This window comes from Podarcis vaucheri, assembly GCF_965113315.1.
Source record: "Podarcis vaucheri genome assembly, chromosome: 7".
In the NCBI taxonomy this organism is placed as follows: Eukaryota; Metazoa; Chordata; class Lepidosauria; order Squamata; family Lacertidae; genus Podarcis; species Podarcis vaucheri.
In genome coordinates this window covers 70,945,429-70,967,004 of record NC_138765.1, presented here as the reverse complement: position 1 = coordinate 70,967,004, position 21,576 = coordinate 70,945,429, and the positions used below count along the sequence as shown (strand labels likewise).

Genomic DNA, 21,576 nt, shown 5'->3' with positions numbered 1-21,576 from the left:
GACGTCTAATCAACTGTAGGGATCTGTTTGCCATTTGAGTCATCTAGAACAATAATCTCTGAACTCTTTCTTCAGCCCCTACTCCACAGGTTCCATTGAGACCAGAGACGACTTTACCACCAGCTCAGACACCTCACCCTGGACCAGAACAAACCACCATTCTGAAAGGAGGTAGGTATGATGGGAAAGTTTGTTTTTCTGGGCAGGTTGCATTACCAAGTGTTTTCTTTTTCTTTTTCCCTGCCCGCAAACAGTTAATGAATGGCACTTCTGATTGGCCGGGGTTCCAAGAGCAGGAGTTGAAAAGGAGAGGATTTGGAGAGACAGGTTTTAGGTTGGGAGACAGGTTTCAGTTTGGGAGACAGGGAGTGAGAAGAGAAAGAGTTGGTTCTGGGTAGAAACATCCACTCTAAGCAATATATCAAAAGCTACAGAAAGGAGTCTCTGAGTTTAGTGTGAAGGACAGTGTATGGTGTCCTGTGAGAGTAATAGGCCAGGAATTAACTGGGAGGCTGAGGCTGAGCCAGAAGTAGAAGCTGGAAAGATACAGTCTACTTAAGTCTTATTCCAGTCAGGAGGGGAAAGATTCTGCTACAAAAAGGGAATACTCCCAAACAAGTTAAGAGGGGTGTGGTGATCCCTTGGGTCTGTTACTTGGAGTACCTCAGCAGTAGGGTTGTCAAAGGGGTGTGTAACTGACAAGAAGTACCACCTTATTTAAGAACCAATGTATTAAAAGTGGCAACAGCTGTGCAACTGAGAAAGAACTGAAGTGAAATAACTAGAAATAAGCTGAACATTTACCCTTTAGTCTAAAAACCTGTAACATCTACCTGAAGCGAAGTAACTGAACATAAGCAACTGAAGTTTAAAAGAAGCTGTGCTTGATCAGAAGTTCATAACAACACTTAGGTTTAGTATAAATATTATTAGGTGACCAGTTTCCTGAAAAAACATTATAACCAGAAGTGCCCTTTGTTTAATAAAATCTTTCTTGTTTATTTGATCAAATCCTGCCTGAGACTCCAAATCATAAAATTTTCCCTCACACAAGCCCCCCTACTAGATAATGTGGGGTAATTTGTAGAAATTCATGTAATTGGTGTACTGTGAGATGGTTGCACTATATTTGCGTGAGGGCAGGCCCAATGGCACCGAGGGGGGGAAATGTCATTGCGCCATCACAGTAGGAATAGAAACAGAGATGCCTAATCAACTGATTGGGATCTGCTGCCATTTGAGTCGTCTAGATCAGTTGTTCCTACCGTATTTTTCGCCCTATAGGACGCACTTTTTCCCCTCCAAAAATGAAGGGGAAATCTGGGTGCGTCCTATGGGGCAAATGCAGGCTTTCGCTGAAGCTTGGAGAGCGAGAGGGGTCGGTTTTTCCTTTATTTCCCCCAAAAAAAACTAGGTGCGTCCTATGGGACGGAGCGTCCTATGGGATGAAAAATACGGTAATTAGCTAAGTACTGCAGGCCCTCTGTTTTTCAAAAGTCAAGCCATGCACCCCATGCTTTTGAAAATTTTGATATCTCTGTAGAAGTTTTTGTTATGTGAATGGTGCCACAGACCCTCTGAGTGTCCACAGATCACCAACTGGGAACCACTGATCTAGAGTATTGTGTTTTCCCCACGTCTAAGAGGTGACTAGAATTTCTAGGAAGAGATGCCACCCAACTGAATTTCCTTTGGGTGGTAGACTGCACTGAACACGCACAATGTCTTTTGTGATTTTTGCTTAATTTACAAATATAAATGTCAATAATGAATTGAAGCAAGTAGGCATTCCTTCAAGGAGGCACAGAACCCCACAGTTCAGCTACCACTCCCAAGTCTACACCCCAAGTTTAATCTCTGAACTCTTTCTTCAGAGCCCACTCCCCAGATTCCATTAAGACCAGAAACGACATTACCTCCAGTCCAGACACCTCACCCTGGACCAGAACAAACCACCATTCTGAAGGGAGGTAGGAATTGAAACAGAGGTGTCTAATCAACTGGTTAGGATCTGTTTGCCATTTGAGTCATCTAGAACAATAATTTCTGAACTCTTTCTTCAGCCCCTACTCCACAGGTTCCATTGAGACCAGAGACGACTTTACCACCAGCCCAGACACCTCACCCTGGACCAGAACAAACCACCATTCTGAAAGGAGGTAGGAATGGAAACAGAGACGTCTAATCAACTGTAGGGATCTGTTTGCCATTTGAGTCATCTAGAACAATAATCTCTGAACTCTTTCTTCAGCCCCTACTCCACAGGTTCCATTGAGACCAGAGACAACTTTACCTCCAGTCCAGACGCCTCACCCTGGACCAGAACAAAGCACCATTCTGAAGGGAGGTAGGAATGGAAACAGAGGTGTCACATCAAATGGTTGGGATCTGTTGCCATTTGAGTCATCTAGAACAGTAGCTCATAATTAGCTACGTGCTCCTGGCCCTCTGTTTTTGACAATCCGAGCCATGCACCCCATGCTTTTGAAAATTTGACTTACCTATAGTAGTTTTTGTTATGTGAATGGTGCCACAGACGCCCCGGGGTGCGTTATGCAGACCCCCCAGGGTTCTCAGATCACCAGTTGGGAACCACTGATCTAGAATATTGTGTGTTCCCCATGTTTAAGAGGTGACTAGAATTTCTGGGAAGAGATGCCACCCAATTGCATTTTATTTGGGTGGTAGACTGCACTGAACACTAACAATGTCCTTTGTGATATTTGCTTAATTTACAAATATAAATGTCAAGAATCAGTCGAAGCAAGTGGGCATTCCTTCAAGGAGGCTCAGAACCCCACAGTTCAGCTACCACTCCCAAGTCTGCACCCCAAGTTTAATCTCTGAACTCTTTCTTCAGAGCCCACTCCCCAGGTTCCATTAAGACCAGAAACGACATTCCCTCCAGCCCAGACACCTCACCTTGGACCAGAACAAACCACAAGTGCCGAAGGTCAGAAAGGAGGTAAGAAAAAGGGAAAGAGGTGGCAAGGCACAGAATTAATTTAGCTCTGTTGATATGTCATGTAGAATATTGGGCAGTCCTCACTTTTGAGTTGAGATAGGAATTTCTGCACAGAGGTACCACCTGGTTCCATTTCCTTTGGATGACAGGGCTTCCTGGACACTCAACATCCTTTCTGATATTTGTTTGATTTGCAAATATCAAATTTGCAAATCAAACAAATCCACCTGTCACGAGTGGAGGAAAACAGGCTGGCCTTTCATGGGTCAAAAATCCCCATGGAGAAATATATGCATCTGATACTACTAAGGCTGAACCACTAGTTTCACCTATGGCATTTTTCTTCAGCCCCCACTCCCCACGTTCCATTAAGGCCATTAAGACCAGATACTACTTTACCTCCAGCCCAGACGCCTTACCTTGGACTAGAACAAACCACCACTGCAGGGGGTCAGAAGGGGGGTAAGAAGAGGAGAAAGATGTGGCTAATCAGACCCAGTTGGGCTCTGCTGATGTTTGCATGATCTGGATTGAATCTAGATTCAGACCTCACCATCTAGTCCAGCTTCCTGTTTTCCACCCTGGCCAACCATATACCCCTGGGAAACCCACATGCCTCCCTCCCCTCCCCCCAACAAGATACAACACAAGTTTCACCTCTAATCTTCTTCTTCAGCTCCCACCGCCCAGGCTCAGTTGGGACCAGAGACAACTTTTCCTCCAGCTCAGACACCTCAACCTGGACCAGAAGAAACCACCAGTGCTGAGAGTAAAAAAGGAGGTAAGAAAGGATTTAACCTGGGTCCTTCTGCATGCAAAGCAGATGATCTACCACTGAGCTACAGCACTTCCTCAACTTTTGAAAGATTGATGAACTAGGAGAGGGGACTGGATCAATGTTTGTAAGGGGCAGTTTCTCAAAAATCTTTTGGCCCAGCCCCAAGTTTCCAAATAGACACACTTTAATGGTTCAGAATTAGGTCCTTGGACCCCAGGGCATCCTAGGTTGCCACGGTATGGGGGGGAATCATTATCTACTTTGTATCCATCTCTGTAGAAAATGATGGTCATTTCAATGATGATGATGATGATGATGATGATGATGAGTGTGGAGAGGAAGATTTTGCATCTCTAGCTCCAACCCCTGACTCAGAGCAGATTCTTACCCAAAGTCCCCAGAAAGGTAGGGATGAGCAGAGAGGAGAGACAGACAAAATAGCAATTGGTAAAGGGAGGGATGCCCTTCTAATCTGTTGGTGGGCCACATGCCAGTATTGGGCAGGGCTGAATCCAGTGGTGGATGGGATCAATTTGAGTGTTAATTTGATTTGCATATTGGTTAAATATAAAAAATACTAAATATGGTAAAATAAAAGGAGAATTCCCTGGATGCCTAGATCCAGGTTTGGGGCAAGCCCCAGCAGAGCCCCAGCAGAGATTTAAAATCACAAAACATACAGCCAAGTAAAGTGTGGAAATAGAGGCTGTTAAACTTTTTAAAATATCCCTAAGTTGCTTCCAAATTTTACAACTTCCCTTAGAAAAGAAAGAGACCACACATTTGGTAAGTTAAAAATGGTTTACTTACCAACTCATCAAAGGTCAGATTCATGTGCTTTTCTATACAGCAGCAAGAAAGACAGACAGTATGTATAACTTAGGTTTCAAAATGGTTCCAAATGTTTTCTAAATTATTTGTTTAGAAAAACCATGACAGCTTGCTAAAGCCACATAGTTTAAGCTCGGAGGATGGAGCTTAAGCCTGGTAGGGTTCACACAGTGGAAGGAAAGAACCAAGGCTTGATAACCTCTCAAGGTTAGGGGGAGTAACCTAGCTAAGTTTGACAGAACACTACTCTATGGTCTTAACCCATTCATGCATTAAGGCTATGAGTCTGGATTTATCCCACACAGAGCTTAGTGTATAGGAGTCACAACCACCCTCTCTGCCACCCCCTTCTTTCTCTCTACCCTCAGTGGGCTACCAGAGAAGAGTCAGGTCATTCTTGGAGCTGAACTAATCACTTTCAGAGGGCTTCCCCCCAACTCTCCTACTTACACCACTCCATTCATTTCATATATTTTCCATTGCATTTTTTCTCACTCACTCCCCTCCCTGGCTCCACTCCAGCTGCATGAAATTAGGATGAGGGCTGCATGGGCCCATGGTGCACAATCTAGCTCAGGATTGTCTACACTGATTGGCAGTGGCTCTCCAGGGTTTCAAGCTGGAGCTCTTCCCATCCCTTCCTGGAGTTGCCAGGCATTGAACCTGGAACCTTCTGCATATTGCAAAGTTACAGCCCTTCCTCATAAAGATGTCCACAGAGTTGTATGCAGCATTAATCCTACCCAGGGTAGACTCTTTGAAATCAATGAGCATGGCAGGCTTAGATCCATTAATTTTAATGGGTCTATTTTGAGCAGGACTTTTGTTGTTTAGTTGTTTAGTTGTGTCTGACTCTTTGTGACCCCATGGACCAGAGCACGCCAGGCACTCCTGTCTTCCACTGCCTCCCGCAGTTTGGTCAAACTCATGCTGGTAGCTTCGAGAACACTGTCCAACCATCTCGTCCTCTGTCATCCCCTTCTCCTTGTGCCCTCCATCTTTCCCAACATCAGGGTCTTTTCCAGGGAGTCTTCTCTTCTCATGAGGCCAAAGTCTTGGAGCCTCAGCTTCACAATCTGTCCTTCCAGTGAGCACTCAGGGGTGATTTCCTTAAGAATGGATAGGTTTTATCTTCTTGCAGTCCATGGGACTCTCAAGAGTCTCCTCCAGCACCATAATTCAGAAACATCAATTCTTCGGCGATCAGCCTTCTTTATGGTCCAGCTCTCACTTCCATACATCACTACTGGGAAAACCATAGCTTTAACTATACGGACCTTTGTTGGCAAGGTGATGTCTCTGCTTTTTGAGATGCTGGATCACTGCCTTGCCATGGCGAAGGAGCTTGAATAACTCAGAGAAGCTATGAGCTATGCCATGCAGGGCCACCCAAGATGGACAGGTCATAATGGAGAGTTTTGACCAAACATGATCCACCTGGAGCAGGAACCAGCAAGCCACTCCAGTATCCCTGCCAAGAAAACTCCATGGAAAAAGAGCAGGACTTAGTTGGGTGCAACCCTTAGATTTCCTGTAGGTGTAAAAGACTAGCCTACATCAGAATCTCAGCCTCCAGTAGCAACATTTCTCTTTGAACTGCAAGGCACATCTGCAATCCCATCACAATGTGTGCATGAAAACATGCTGTGGTTTTACTTAGGGTTGCTGCTTCTGCATCCTCATTCAAATCTCTCCCTGGATTTTGGAGTTTTGGATTATGTGGCCTTGTTCCCCTATAGTACCTTTGCACAAGGAATTCTCCATCTTTTTCTTATTTTCCAAATGTTGAATGGAACCACACTATGTGCACACCTTTTGCATCAGTTTTCAGTCCCTTTTAGTTTAAATGTGGGGAACCTTTGACCCATCAGCCCCAGCAAGCATGATCAATGGCCAGGGATCATGGGAGTTGTAGTTCAGCAGCATCCAGAGGGTCAAAGGTTCCCTATTTTCTGTGTCCCTTTTCTACCTCCCCTGCTACACGTGCACCAATAAAACAGATGTATCTGTACTTTGTGTTTTGGTTTCAGGAGATTTTTAACTTTGTTGTCTTGTATTTTTGTTCTTGTTAATCCCCCAGTTTGCAATACACGCTGGTTTGACGAAGATGATCCTTCTGGAACTGGGGACTACGAATTCTTCTTTGACATCTTGGACAAGTATCCCAATGACATTTGCTCTGAACCAACAGCTATAGAGGTCCAGACATTGGATGGGACCCCAGCTTCTGAGACTGGGCAGATATTTACTACGTGAGAATTTAGTATTGTGTGAAATGGGTCTTGGAAATTGGTGGGGGATTTATTATTATTATTAATTATTATTATTATTTATTTATTTATTTATTTATTTATTTATTTATTTATTTTTATTTTTATTTTACTGTGCCTTGAGCTTTCATTTTGTGTCCAAACTAGGGATATGAAAGAATAATAGAATTGTAGAGTTGGAAGGGATCCCAAGGGTCACCTAATCAAGGAATCACAGCGAAAGAATCCCCAAGAGATGGCCATGTAACTTCTTTTCAAAACTTCCAATGACTGAGAGTCCACTACACCTCTGAATAAGCATGCCATGTAACTTCTTTTCAAAACTTCCAATGAATGAGAGTCCACTACACCTCTGAATAAGCATGCACAATGTTGCACTGGCAATGTGGTTTAATTCTTGTCGTAAAAGAAATGCAAAGCTCGACTTCAACTTTTACTTTTATTGGAATACCTGTAAATATCTTATGGCATGACTACACAGTCCCCTTTCATTATTGCCGTTTAAGGCATTGAAAATGCATTGAAAACCCTATGTGATAGCACAAGACAAGGCTATTAAGACTTATTTTCTCTGAACAGCAATGATGCTCGCACTGGCTTTTCCTGCATCCATGCCTCCCAGGGAAAAGGCAAGCGCTGTCATGACTACCAGGTGCGATTTACCTGCCCACTGTCTTTCTGCTCTGGTAAGTTTTTAACTGCTTTGTTCTTTGAATCCTGTTGATGAAATTCTTCCTGGTTCAGTGTGTAGAACAGATAATAGAATGCAGTCAGACAAACCACAGATTGTATATTAAGTAACGCATGGATCATAGAGTTGGAAGAGACTGCAAGAGTCATCTAGTCCAACCCCTGCAATGCAGGATTTTCTTTGCCCAATAATAATAATAATTTATTATTTATACCCCGCCCATCTGGCTGGGCTTCCCCAGCCACTCTGGGAGACTTCCAACAAAATATTAAAATACCGTAGTACATCAAACATTAAAAGCTTCCCTAAACAGGGCTGCCTTCAGATGTCTTCTAAGAGTCTGGTAGTTGTTGTTCTCTTTGACATCTGATGGGAGGGCATTCCACAGGGTGGGCACCACTACTGAGAAGGCCCTCTGACTGGTTCCCTGTAACTTGGCTTCTCACGGTGAGGGAACCCCCAGAAGGCCCTCGGTGCTGGACCTCAGTGTCCAGGTAGAACGATGGGGGTGGAGACGCTCCTTCATGAATGAAGGAGGAAGAAGAGGGGAAAAGACAGATGAATGTTTGGCTAATACACAAAAAATGAAGCTCCTTCTTTGGAGAGCCAGCTCCATCACAGTGGCCTGAAACTCAGAATCTTTTCCTATAGGTGGTGAGATCCCAACCACCCCGGGACTAGAACCTGTTACACCTCCTGCCCCAACTCCCACCTTGAAACAAGTTGAAAGCAGTCCAGAAATCCCAGTGAAAGGTACGTATGCCACCCTATAGCTATTCCAAGAAATACTTGGGCTATATAACCAAAGTGTCAAAGAATCCTATCCACGTGTGGGAGAAAAAGCCCTTCTCTGGATGCCATTCTTGGGAGAAGAACTAAAAGGTGAAAAATTTCACACACTTTGGTAACAGGAAATGGAACTACAGGAGCTGAAAGCTACACAAACTTGCTCAAATTCCAGAATTAATTTTAGGAATCCTTCTACATCATTTGTCTGGAATCCCGGGGAATGGAAAGCAGGACAAAGTTAGCTGAAGAGCCAATAAAGAAATAGTAGAAATAATCCCATCTCCTAGCAGTAGCAGATTATATACACGTTATGCAGTATACAGTCCTAAGGAAGACAGCATCTGGAGGCGGAGCTCAAAGAACAAGTGCCTAAGGAATAAGCAGAGGGCCATAGCATTTCCTGGGAGGGACGACTGCATCGCATTGGTCCTCATCTTTTAGCCTCAAATTGGAATCTTCCTCCATAGGTGGTGAAATCCCATCCACACCAGGTCCAGAGCCAGTAACATCTCCTGCCCCAACACCAACCTTGGAAGAAATTAAAGGCAGTCCAAAAATCCCAGTAAAAGGTAGGCATGCAACACTACAGCTATCTTGAGAGATTCTGGGGATACATGCAGAAGTGTCAAAAGTCCTATCCACCTGCTGGAGAAAAAGCCCTTCTCTGAACGCTATTCTTGGGAGAAGACCCCAAAAGTGGATAATTCCACACACTTTGGTAACATGAAGTAGAACTACAGGAACTGAAAGCTACACAAACTTGCTCAAATTCCAGAATTTATTTTAGGAATCCTTCTACATCATTTGTCTGGAATCCCGGGAGAATGGAAAGCAGGACAAAATTAGCTAAAGAGCCAATAAAGAAATAGTAGAAATAATCCCATCTCCTAGCAGTGGCGGACTTTGGGCTTTCAAATTTCAGCAGCACTCTATGCAACACCCCAAAACATTTTTTTTGGGGGGGGAGCTCAACTCTCAGCTTCTGTTCTAAGTCATTGTTGTGGGACTCCCTGTACCACCTTCTTGGCTCAGTGCTCAGTGTGGGTGAACCGGTTGTTCTCCCGTAAATCTGCCTTTGCTCCTAGATCTAGTCCAAATAAATAAATACTCATCTATGTTGTCCCAGATGATTGCTTTAACTGACAGATCACAACCATGCCTTCCTCCACATTCTGCCTTCTAGTAGACTTCTCCTTGCTCTAAGTAATAGTGGTCAGCAGTGCTCACCTGACCTGTTATCACTGGTGTTGCTGCAGTTTACTAGGAGTGACTGGCAGCAGAGAGGTTGGCATGGTGCAAATGCACCAGCAGGAACACTGGATTGGTTCCAGCAGTGCATTCTACCACAACGACCACGCTTCTGCCTTGCCACTGCTCAGAAGTCAAAGCACTGCAGCCCCACCAAGTGCTACTGGCTCTTACCTTAACATGTCAGCCCCCAAGTAAGTACCCTCTCCCACCTACCCACACACAACAACACAGCTCACCGCAGCAGGAAAAAAAAACCAAGGTATGTCATCAACACAGAGCCTGTTTCAAGAAATGCTCCATTTGGGACATGTGCAAGAGCCAAAAGTGGTGTCCACAGGCTGGAGAGCAAGTTGTTCTCTGTGTGCAGTCTTTGGAGAAAGACCTAGAATTGGGATGGGAAACTTGTGGACCTTCCAGATTTTGCTGGACTCCCAGCATCCCAGACAGTTGAACATGCTGGCTGAGGAGTATAGGAACTGGAGTCCAACAACATATAGGGGTCATAAAGTCCCACAGCCTGACCTAGAAGATAAAAAAATGGAAATTATAGATGTGTGTATAGATGTAGATATCATACAAGAGATTCCAATTAATTTGAAAAATAAGCATAGCACTGAATTCCCAATTCAGAGGCCTTTGATTTGACTATCCTTGGACACTGGCAAGGCACCAAGGCTTCTCTTCTTCAGATGCTTCATAAGCATTCTAAGAAACCTCCTATCGCTTCTCTTTTGATAGAGTCTCCTTCCACTTGCAAGACCCGCTGGTTTAACGAAGACAATCCTTCGGGTGATGGGGACCAGGAATTCCTTTTTAACCTCATTCAGATGCACCCTCAGGAGATATGCAGAATGCCACTCGCGATCGAGGTCCAGACTGTGGATGGCATCCCAGCTTTGAAGGCTGGGCAACCGATTGCTGTGTGAGATGTTAAGCCTTTCTTGTATGCAATGCAATTTTTAATTGCCTAGCTGCAAAGCTGCAGAAACATAAGAAGCTTCCTTACCTTGAGTCATACCAATTGCCCATCTTGCTCAGTATTGTAAAAACTGACTGGCAGCAGCTCTCTAGGATTGCTGGCAGGGATGTCTCCAAGTTCTCCCTGGAGATGCTGGCGACTGAGCCTGGTACCTTCAGCTTGCAAGGCAGATGCTCTACCACTGAGTTACAGCCCTGCCCCTATTTCTATGGTTACAGACTTTGCTCTGTCTCAGTACCTCCTAACATTCTGTGCACTGCAACTGCAACCTATCTGCTTCTTTCTCTGAGCAGGCATGATGTCATCACTGGCTTTTCCTGCATCAATGCTGAACAAGCGAAAGGGCAACTCTGCTACGACTACCGAGTGCGGTTCACCTGTTCAGCACCCTTTTGCTCCAGTAGGTTTCTAAGCGTGCTTTTCTAATAATTATGCAGTGATAATTTGCTTTAGTTTGCAGGAATGAACGCACTCACCTTTAGCTTATAATGTTCCCCATACAGGTAAAGAGAAAAGAAAAAATAATGCAGCCACCTTCTTCTGTCAGTCTGGTGCAGCTTGGGGTGGTGTCATAATCTCACATTTCACATAAATAGCCATATTTCAAATTAGAAAATGCAAATATCCCCACCACCAAGGAATGGCACACATGAATAGCATTCTCTAGACTACAAGCACACCACATTCTGAAAGCAGGTAGCTCAGACAGGTGAACTAAGACACAGATTATGTACACATTGTGCCATATACAGTCCTAAGGAAGGTAGCATCTGGAGATGGAAAGCAAAGAACAATTGCCTAAGGAAGAAGCAGAGGGCCATAGCATTTCTTGTGAGGGATGACTCCATCGCATTGGTCCTCATCCTTTAGCCTCAAATTGCAATCTGCTTTCTCCATAGGTGAGATCCCACCCACCCTGGGACCAGAACCTGTTACACCTCCTGCCCCAACTCCCACCTTGAAACAAGTTGAAAGCAGTCCAGAAATCCCAGTGAAAGGTACGTATGCCACCCTATAGCTATCCCAAGAGATACTTAGGCTATATAACCAAAGTGCCATTGATCCTATCCAAGTGTGGGAGAAAAAGCCCTTCTCTGGATGCCATTCTTGGGAGAAGAACCAAAAGGTGAAAAATTCCGTACACTTCGGTAACAGGAAGTGGAACTACAGGAGCTGAAAGCTACATGAACTTGCTCAAATTCTGGAATTAATTTTAGGAATCCTTCTACATCATTTATCTGGAATCTCGGGGGAATGGAAAGCAGGACAAAGTTAGCTAAAGAGCCAATAAAGAAATAGTAGAAATAATCCCATCTTCTAGCAGTGGCAGATTATATATACGTTATGCAGTATATAATCCTAAAGAAGGTAGCATCTGGAAGTGGAGCTCAAAGAACAATTGCCTAAGGAATAAGCAGAGGGCCACAGCATTTCCTGGGAGGGGTGACTCCATCGCATTGGTCCTCATCCTTTAGCCTCAAATTGGAATCTTCCTCCATAGGTGGTGAAATCCCATCCATACCAGGTCCAGAGCCAGTAACATCTCCTGCCCCAATACCAACCTTGGAAGAAATTAAAGGCAGTCCAAAAATCCCAGTAAAAGGTAGGGATGCAATACTATCTTCAGAGATACTGGGGATACATACAAAAGTGTCAAAAGTCCTATCTGTGTGCTAGAGAGAAAAGTGGTCTCTGGGTGCCATTCTTAGGAGAAGACCTAGCAGGTTTGGTAACATGAAGTGGAAAGCAAATGTGATGGGACTGTAAACTAAAGCAAACTGAACATGCCCCCAGGACTAATCTTAGAATTTTTCCTAGTTAATCCCACCAGAATACAAGGGCAGGGCAAAGTTAACAAAACATACAATAAAGGGGTGATAGAAATTATCTTGTTCCCCAACATCAGGCCCTGTAGCCCAATACTCTCCAGTCTACAACTGAATCACAGTCAGAAAGCCAGAACACAGGGATTGAAAAACCAACTGCTGCTTAAGTCCCACATTGTATGCACTATATGTTTGGGTTGTATACTGGATTCGTCCAAATCCCAAATTGAATCAGGTCAATTCTGGGTGTCTGGGGTTGGGTTCAACCAAGTCAAGTAACAACAGCATTGGATAGCCCTGGGTTAGGCCATCTGGGAGAAACGGCATTGAACAGGAAAACTAGAGGGGGTCTCTTTGACCAGTACATTTGCCAGTGAGCAAAGGATTTAATACTCTGAGTTGAGCAAAGGATTCAGTCAAGTGGGCTGGTGCAGTCCTGTAGGGAAGGTTGAGCTTTTTTGGCAGGGGAGATGCAAATTCCCTCCTTCCTCTTTCCCTCTCCTTCCCTTATATTTAATTAGGGTTCTGAAAACCCTAATTAAACATTGACCCCACCCCAAATTGATTTAGTTATGAATCTGAGGCAGGTGGTCTCCAGATTGGGTCAGGTGAGAGGCGCATAGCCCCTCTATATATGATCCTTGAGAAGGGGTAAAAGGGAAGAACAAAAAAAGGGATGGTGAAGGTCAAATAAATAATGGAATGTAGCCTTTCCTTCAAAGCCTCCCACAGTCACACTGGTCCCCTTCCTTCAGCCTCAAACTCATAATCTTTTTCCATAGGTGGTGAGATCCAGTCCACACCAGCACCAGAGCCTGTTACACCTCCTGCTCCAACTCCCACCTTGGAGCAAGTGCAAAGCAGTCCAAATATCCCAGCAAAAGGTATGTATGCAACGCCTGTGCTGTTTCAAGAGATGGACTGTTTGGAATAAATAAGGGTAACCTATAGTATTCCCCTCGTAGAGATTGCTCTTAGGATATTCTATACATCTCTAACCCTTTTGCCTAGAAGGAAACAGGAAACAACAGAGAAAGCAGAAAGAGCTTAAAACTAAATACAGTGGTACCTCGGGTTACAAACGCCTCAGGTTACAAACTCTGCTAACCTGGAAGAGTTACCTCGAGTTGAGAACTTTGCCCCAGGATGAGAACGGAAATCGTGTGCCAGCAGCGCAGTGGCAGCAAGAGGCCCCATTAGCGAAAGCATGCCTCTAGTTAAGAACAGTTTCAGGTTAAGAACGGTCCTCCGGAATGAATTAAGTTCGTAACTAGAGGTACCACTGTATAGGAAACTTACCAGGAGAGGGGAAATTAAGTAGGAAACTTATCAGATGCAATTTTATTTATTCAAAGTAGGAAAAATCACAGAAGCGTTTTATGTTTTTTAATGACTTGCCCTCAAATAAATACTGGTCTATTTATCTAAACAAGGGTAGGGTTGAACCATTAACAAAGAGACCTTTTCATTTGGACTTCCTTGAGCACAGTTGGTCAAAGCACACCATAACTGCTTCTGTATAAAACAAAGCCCTGTGCTCCCCACATTCACTATAATAGGTAACCAAATTGGATAAAATTTGCAAACACAGGAGCCCCTCTAGAGGAGATTGAGCCTGCCAAACCTCAGGTGTATAGGTTTAGTTGCTTTATGTGGGGGAAGTAAAAGGCATTATTCCCCCCCCAAAAAAATATTCTTGGGGAAGGGATTCATTTCTTGCTCTTTTCTACCTCAAAATAATTAAGAGCTGGCTAAGCGGCATGTATTCCTGCATATATTTATATACTGCAGCCTCACATCAACCTTTCCCTTTGGGAGCTGAGTTCAAACCCCACTCAGACCAGGGTTTAAATTCCTACTTAGCCATGAAAGTTTATCCTACCTCAGAGGGTTGCCATGCGGATTAAAAAAATTAAGTGAGGAACGATGTATCATGCTACCTTATGCTGCTTGGGGGATAGGTATGATATAAATGAAATAATGAAATAAATAGCATTCATGCAAGAACATTTTCACTCCAGCCATCAACCACTTTTCTACAGGTGACCAGAATCAACCTGGAGCAGGATTAGAGCCTGTTACCCTTCTAGCCCCAACTGCTGTCTCTCCAGAAGTGAAAACTGGATCCCAGGTTCAAGAGCAAGGTGTGTGTGTGTGCGTGTGTGCGTGCATGTGAGCAATATGCCTTCATTTGTGTTACCTGCTCCAAGTCGGCAGAAGCATGGTTGCTTAAAATCGACTTAATTAAAACTTGTTATTCTTTTTATAGGATTGTCTCCAGAGTTAGTCCTACTCAGAGGAGAACAATTGAAAATAATGAACATGACTAAGTTAGGTCCATTAATTTCAATAGGTCTACTCTGAGTAAAACTCAGTTGACTACCACTCCAGTATCTTGAAAGGCAGGCATGGGTTGGTTGGCTGAAACACTGGGCAGGAGCAATCCACTCTGCAGCATGTTGTTGTAGCTCTGGCTTGTTTCCACTTGGGGGCGAACAGAGAACGCCTTCCCATTGTTATCACTGTTTAATGAGCTACAACTCATATTTCTTTTTCTTCTTCAGCTTGCAAGACCAATTGGTTTGACCGGGATAATCCTTCTGGGACTGGGGACTACGAACTTCTTTCTGACATCATGGATGAAAATGAAATTGACGCAATCTGTCTTGATCCAATTGCAATTGAGGTCCAGACAGTGGATGGGATCCCAGCTTCCGAGACTGGGCAACAGTTTGCTGTGTAAGATTCCATGGGATGAGTTTGGAGATGATTGGCAGAAGTTGTCTGAGCTGGCTCTTAAGTGAGCCTAGTTGGCTGTCTATAAACGATTTTCTTTGGCAGCCAAGACTGCTCCACGCTGTATCTAGCAGATGTTGTGTGCGCTGCTTCTTTGTCAGCTATGATATCTCATAGACACGGGTTTACCATCTCCAGAGAGAAGGTGGCCTTGAATGGGAATAAGGGTGTTTGTCTTTATGAGAACTTTGGCAATCTGTGAGTTGGTTGAGTGAAATCATAGAATTGTAGGGTTGGAAATAGCCTCCGACTACCAGTAGTTCAATTCGCTGCAATGTAAGAATCATAGATAAATAATTCCTGACAGAGGGCCACCCAACCTCCGATGAAGTAGAGTCCACCCCATTCCAAGAGCCAAGCAGCTCATATCAAAAGAAAGTCCTTCCTAATGTCTGCTCAGAATCTCCTTTCTTGTAAATTGAAATAAGCATTGTGGACCTAATTCTAAGATTTGTTCTGTCCTCTGGAATAGGCACATGTGGTGTTTGCAGCTGAGGCTGCCATGGATCTGAAGCTATCATCACATGTTGGAAGCATCATTCTATGGCAGGCATAGGCAAACTCAGCCCTCCAGATGTTCTGAGACTACAACTACCATCACCCCTAGCTAACAGGACCAGTGGTCAGGGATGGTGGGAGTTGTAGTCCCAAAACATCTGGAGGGCCAAGTTTGCCTATGCCTATTCTATAGCTGGTCAGTTGGGTACTTGCAGCCCTGGAAGCACAGCTTCAGTTGCACGACAGCTTCAGGGTCTGACTTCCCCATAAGCCATGACAGCTTCCTTCACTCCTGTTTGTGGGTTTGGCTTTCCCTGCCTCCCTGGCCATGTTGGGATGTCACCTCAAATGACTGCCAGAGCTCTATCTCCTTCAGCTGTTCCATGTCTGCTTTGCCTCCTGTGATCCAAACAGGAATGATTCTACCCGTGGATTTGCCTGCGTCAATGCCCACCAGGGAAAAGGTGTCATCTGCCTTGATTATCAGGTGCGGTTCACCTGTCCTGATTCCTTCTGTGGTGAGTAACAAAGACCCCCCCCCCCAGCTCAATCATACAAGAAAGCAGAGCTGATTGAAAAGGCTTTGCATTAGGGATAAGCTGTGGTTTAACCCACAGCACCACCCGCGTCCCTAATGTCACCTAAATTACATATATGTTTCCAGCAGGAAAAGGCCAGCCTGGGGTGGAATCCACATCTGCTGCAACTGCTGCACCTGTACCAGCAACACAGGAGACGAACCAGTTCCCCACTCAAGGTAAGGAATGGAGGTGTGCGGAGCTGAAGAACTAGAAAACGTGGAAACATTAAGCCACACAGCTCCTCGTATACACAAATATTATTACATTATTACATCCCCCCCGCATTTATATTCCATGGAGCTGTGACCTTCACTGGGGGAGAACATTTTCAGGCAAGGAAATGCTTTCAAGATGCCACTCTGTGCTTCCTGTCCTGTGGAGTTGAGGAAAGGCAGTTGGCGGAGCACATGGGAAACATAGAATCATAGAACTGCAGAGTGGAAAGAGACCCAATGGTCATCTAGTCCAAACCCCCTACAATGAAGGAATAATCCAGCTTCAATCCCAGCTTTTCTACGGATTGTTCCAATTCAGCAGTAATCGGGGTGGGGGGGTTCCCAGGGAAAGCGACAGACCGAAAGGAAAACCTCTGGGACCCTGTGCCTTGAAATCACAGAATGAAGAGAAGAGATTATGGGACAAAGGGAAGTGTAGATGAGCCCTCGGTGCGGAGGTGTTACTGAAGGAAAAGGATTCAGCATCTATCCTGATTTTCCAATTTCTTTCCTTTTTTAAAAAAATGTTTTTATTAACAATTTCAACATAACAGATTATCAAAGCATATAATATTCATTACTTCCCCCCTTTTCCCCACAACCCTTCAAGCCCTCCCACCCACTCCAGAGACTTCGCTAAGCTCCTCTCTCTGATTTCTCAGCACATATTATTCTCTGCATGTTATGAAATTATACATATCCTTACCTTATCTATCTACCCTGTTAGCAACCAATAGATTGGTGTGTGTTTATTCAAAACCTGCCAAGAAGTCCAGTTCATTTTGTTGTCTTTTTAGATAATTTGTAAAAAGCTCCCATTCTTCCTTAAAGTCACAGTTGTCATTGTCCCGCAATTTGTATGTCAATTTAGCATAACATCCCTTTTTCTTGCCACTGTTCTTTCGTTGGGAGATTTTCCCATTTCTTTCCAAGATCTCCCTTCTCAGAAGTAATGGTGCCAATCACTTTCCCAACAGGCCAGGATCAGTCTGGGCTGACGCCTGCAGCTAGCACACCTGTTGACTCTCTGCCTCTGCAGACAACGACAGCTAATACCCCCATCGACACTGTGCCAGTCCAAACGACTCCCCAAAGCCCTGCACCAGGTAAAGAGCAAAATCCAAATGAAAAATTCTAGCCATGAATCTTACATCTCATTATCATTATTATTAACTGGACACAAAGCTATCGTGTCTGGGTCTCGGGGGACTGCAACGCTCTTCATATTGCATCTCTTTAATTTTGTGTGAATTGGGCTGTTTTCTGTTCGTTTGCCCACCGTGCCGACTTGTAACTATGCTGACACATAGGCCTGTGTTTCTCAGAAGTTCAGTTCATTTGGACCTCTGTGGGTGGTGCTGTGGGTTAAACCACAGAACCTAGGACTTGCCGATCAGAAGGTTGGCGGTTCGAATCCCCGCAACAGGGTGAGCTCCCATTGCTTGGTCCCTGCTCCTGCCAACCTAGCAGTTTGAAAGCATGTCAAAGTGCAAGTAGATAAATAGGTACCACTCTGGCAGGAAGGTAAACAGCATTTCCGTGCGCTGCTCAGGTTCGCCTGAAGTGGCTTAGTCATGCTGGCCATATGACCCAGAAGCTGTATGTCGGCTCCCTTGGCCAATAAAGCGAGATGAGCGCCGGCAACCCCAGAGTCAGCCACAACTGGTCAGGGGTCCCTTTACCTTTACCTTTACATGCTCTGAAAACATAGATGTCCATGGGTTTATTTTTATTGCAACCATAAGCAGAGAGGAATATGGTGCTGGAAGGTTTGCAACAATTTCTAATACTCTACTCTCTTGGTTTCTTCTCCCTTAGTTTGCAAGACAAAATGGTTAAACCGGGACAATCCCAGTGCAACTGGGGACTATGAGCTGATATACTACCTCAAAAAGGACTATCCAAAAGCCATTTGCAACAAGCCACTTGCTATCGAGGTCCAAACTGTGGATGGAATCCCAGCTTCTCAGACAGGACAGATATTTTCCAGGTGAGAATTCCTCTCTGGCTTGAGTTGGGAAGACGGAGATGATGGCTATAGGTTGCATCCAGTGTCAATTCCAATCTGTTGAATTAATGAGCATGACTAACATAGGTCCATTAATTTCATCAGCTCCTCTCTAAGTAGAATTAAATTGGATAGAACTGTATAATTTTGTTTTATTTTGCATTTAAGACCCGGGTGGAATCTACACACATTTAAGAAAACGCTGTGAAAATGCTTTTTTAAAAAACATCTAGTGTCACATTTGTGTATTGCACTTTATTTTTTTTATAAGATATTTATTAAAGGTTTTAAACAATATAACCAACTTCACATTCACAACCAAAAAGAAGAGAGGAAAAAACACCATCACAATCAATACAAAAAAAACATACAAAGCATACAAAAGAAAAACAGAGAAAAAGCATAAAAAGACATGAAAACGAAAGAAAAGGATTCAATTTCTTAAGTATTAATTCCATAACCCTCTTTCTTAACTCCCTCACATCTCCCTTTTCTGTGTTCTCATTTACAAGATCTTATTCAGCAAAACTTCACCTTCTTTCAAATCTTATTTTATATTATACATTTCAACTATTATGTCTCCAATTTTTCCCCCTTCATTATCAGTTATTTAAGCTTGACATAATATTGTTCAGATTTCACCTTTGTTCTTGTGAGCCAATTTTGCATACGCCTCTCAGATATGTCACTAATGCCATGTTATCTTCCTATCCTGCATCACTCTAACATTCATACAATTCATACAATTTACAATACTTTTGCAAATAGTCTTTAAATTTCTTCCAGTCCTCTTCCATGTGTATTGCACTTTACAACACATTTAAAACGTTTTATTTGTAGCTGTACAGCTGAGTCCCAGGACTGGGATGATGAATCGGGTGGCTTAACTCTGACAGGCACAATGCTCTTTCAGAGTTAGAGAATGATTGTCCCTGAAATCACCCTCACAGGAATTTTAACGGTGTACTCATGCCATCAGTTTCAATGCATGGCTATTTTGGCAATCTATTTTGGCTATTATTTCACCTACAAATGATTTTTTTAAAAATGGAAGGCAATTTAAGAAAGTCACCCTAAACAAATAACAGCAGCAATTAGAAAAAACAGAATCATAGAATTGTGGAGTTGGAAGGGAAAACCAGTTCAGCCCCTGCAATACAGGAATTGCAACTAAAGAACCCCTGACAGATAAAGGTAAAGAGACCCCTGACCATTAGGTCCAGTCGTGGCTGACTCTGGGGTGGCGGTGCTTATCTCACTTTATTGGCCGAGGGAGCCGGCGTACAGCTTCCAGGTCATGTGGCCAGCATGACTAAGCCGCTTCTGGCGAACCAGAGCAGCGCACGGAAATGCCGTTTACCTTCCCACCGGAGCGGTACCTATTTATCTACTTCTACTTTGACATGCTTTCGAACTGCAAGGGTAGCAGGAGCTGGGACTGAGCAATGGGAGCTCCCTTCGTCGCAGGGATTTGAACCGCCAACCTTCTGATCGACAAGTCCTAGGCTCTGTGGTTTAACCCACAGCGCTCTGTTTAAAAACTTCCAAGGAGAGTCCACTACCTTCCAAGGGAGTCCATTCCACTGTTAAACAGCTCTTGCCGTCGGAAAGTTCATCAGCCCTTGCAAAGGCACAATAAGTTGACAGGCAGTTCCTGCAAACCCCACTTTGCCATGACTTTTCCTGTCCTGCACCTGCTACCATCTATGGCATCAGGTGTGGGGCAGATGACTATAGCTTAGCAAAAACAGCCTTGTGGGCCAAACAGGGAGGGTTGCCCGGTCTAGTTGGGCCTGTTGGCTGAAGGTTCCTAGCTTCTGATGTAAGCAGGAAAACAACCTGTGCACAATACAGTCCACTGGAGTTCAACGAGCTTTTGCCACGTATACTGGAAATCAGGAACTGGCCACTCTCTCAAATTTGGCTACTATTTTTTTCCTGTACCTGTCCCCCATACTCTGCCTTGTGTCGTTGAGCAGGAATGATGCAGTCAATGGGTTCGCTTGCATCAATGCCCAGCAAGGAAAAAGGGGTGTCTGCCATGACTATAAGGTCCGGTTCACCTGCCCAGAATCTTTCTGTTCAGGTGAGTGTCGATATCACATCCAGTTCTTATATGGAGCAGCCAGGGGGAATGGGTCATGCAAAGGATTCCCCTCTTTCAAGTTAACAGTGAACTTACCCAATATCACATGTCATGCGCCCGGTATTCACCACACCAACTCTTTTCCCTGTGACTTGGCTGGGTGTGTGTCTGAAATGCTTGTCATCTGAACTTCTCCCCAGATTGGGGAGTTTTTGAACTCTTAGTCTTATTTCTGCAGGGGGAGCCAATGTCTTGAGTATCCGCCACTGTTCTCTTTAGTTTTTAATTTCCAAATTGCACACATACCATTGGCTGCTGGGGAAAGGGGAGCAATGTGATTCAGTTTGTATTTAAAGGCTAATCCACACTTTCTGAAGCAATACGCGAACTGAAACACAGCCATCCTTTGACATTTGCACTTCTCTGAATTGTGCTTTTAAGTTCTCCAGCCCAGTAATGTGTGCAAAAATGCACCCACGGGGGTAAAATGTGCATAAAAATGGATATGTTAGCGAAAATTATATACAAAAAATGTATGGGAGGAAGTGCTTTGCAAAAATGCATTAGGAAAAAAAATGTACTAAAATGTTTGTGAATTTTCATGAGGATTTTTTATTATTATTGCTATCTGATGAGGAAATGCAGAGATCTGAATTTAAGGCTGGGAAAATGAGGAAATGAAAGAAACTGAAATTGGCAGATTCATCTATCTCTGTTTGCTGCATCTTCCCATTCTTTCAGGTCTCTCTTCCAACACTACTGACATACATAGATTAAACATTGCCAAGGGGGGGGTGCAATTGTATGTACGATTGCAAAAGGATTCGTGTGTGGTGTTTTACCAGTGCTTTCTGCCTGTGTGTATGCTGAGAAAAACGGCAAAAAAGCAAAGTTGATCTAATTGTGCATACAGTTGGTGTTGTCCTCATTCTTTGCTTTATCAAGGTGCTGATGTACCAGTAAAACACTGCACAAAATTAATCCTGAAGCAATTGTACATGCAACCACAGCA

General features: G+C 44.0%; 1 protein-coding gene across 1 annotated transcript; it reads left to right on the top strand.

Annotated features, from left to right (window-relative positions):
• Window positions 1–1,889: 1,889 nt before the first annotated feature.
• On the top strand, window positions 1,890–21,527 carry LOC309537596 (uncharacterized protein; the record flags this gene model as incomplete). The annotated part of the gene is made up of 22 exons (XM_082232491.1): window positions 1,890–1,970; window positions 2,064–2,159; window positions 2,252–2,347; window positions 2,861–2,965; window positions 3,642–3,746; window positions 6,655–6,826; window positions 7,424–7,530; window positions 8,187–8,288; window positions 8,792–8,893; window positions 10,314–10,497; window positions 10,848–10,954; window positions 11,454–11,552; window positions 12,056–12,157; window positions 13,163–13,264; window positions 14,423–14,524; window positions 14,945–15,119; window positions 16,089–16,192; window positions 16,339–16,431; window positions 17,448–17,576; window positions 18,289–18,460; window positions 20,458–20,564; window positions 21,478–21,527. The coding sequence occupies exons 10-22, from the start codon at window positions 10,403–10,405 to the stop codon at window positions 21,525–21,527; spliced, it is 1,437 nt and encodes a 478-aa protein (XP_082088617.1). The 5' UTR covers window positions 1,890–1,970; window positions 2,064–2,159; window positions 2,252–2,347; window positions 2,861–2,965; window positions 3,642–3,746; window positions 6,655–6,826; window positions 7,424–7,530; window positions 8,187–8,288; window positions 8,792–8,893; window positions 10,314–10,402.
• Between the last annotated feature and the right edge of the window lie 49 nt (window positions 21,528–21,576).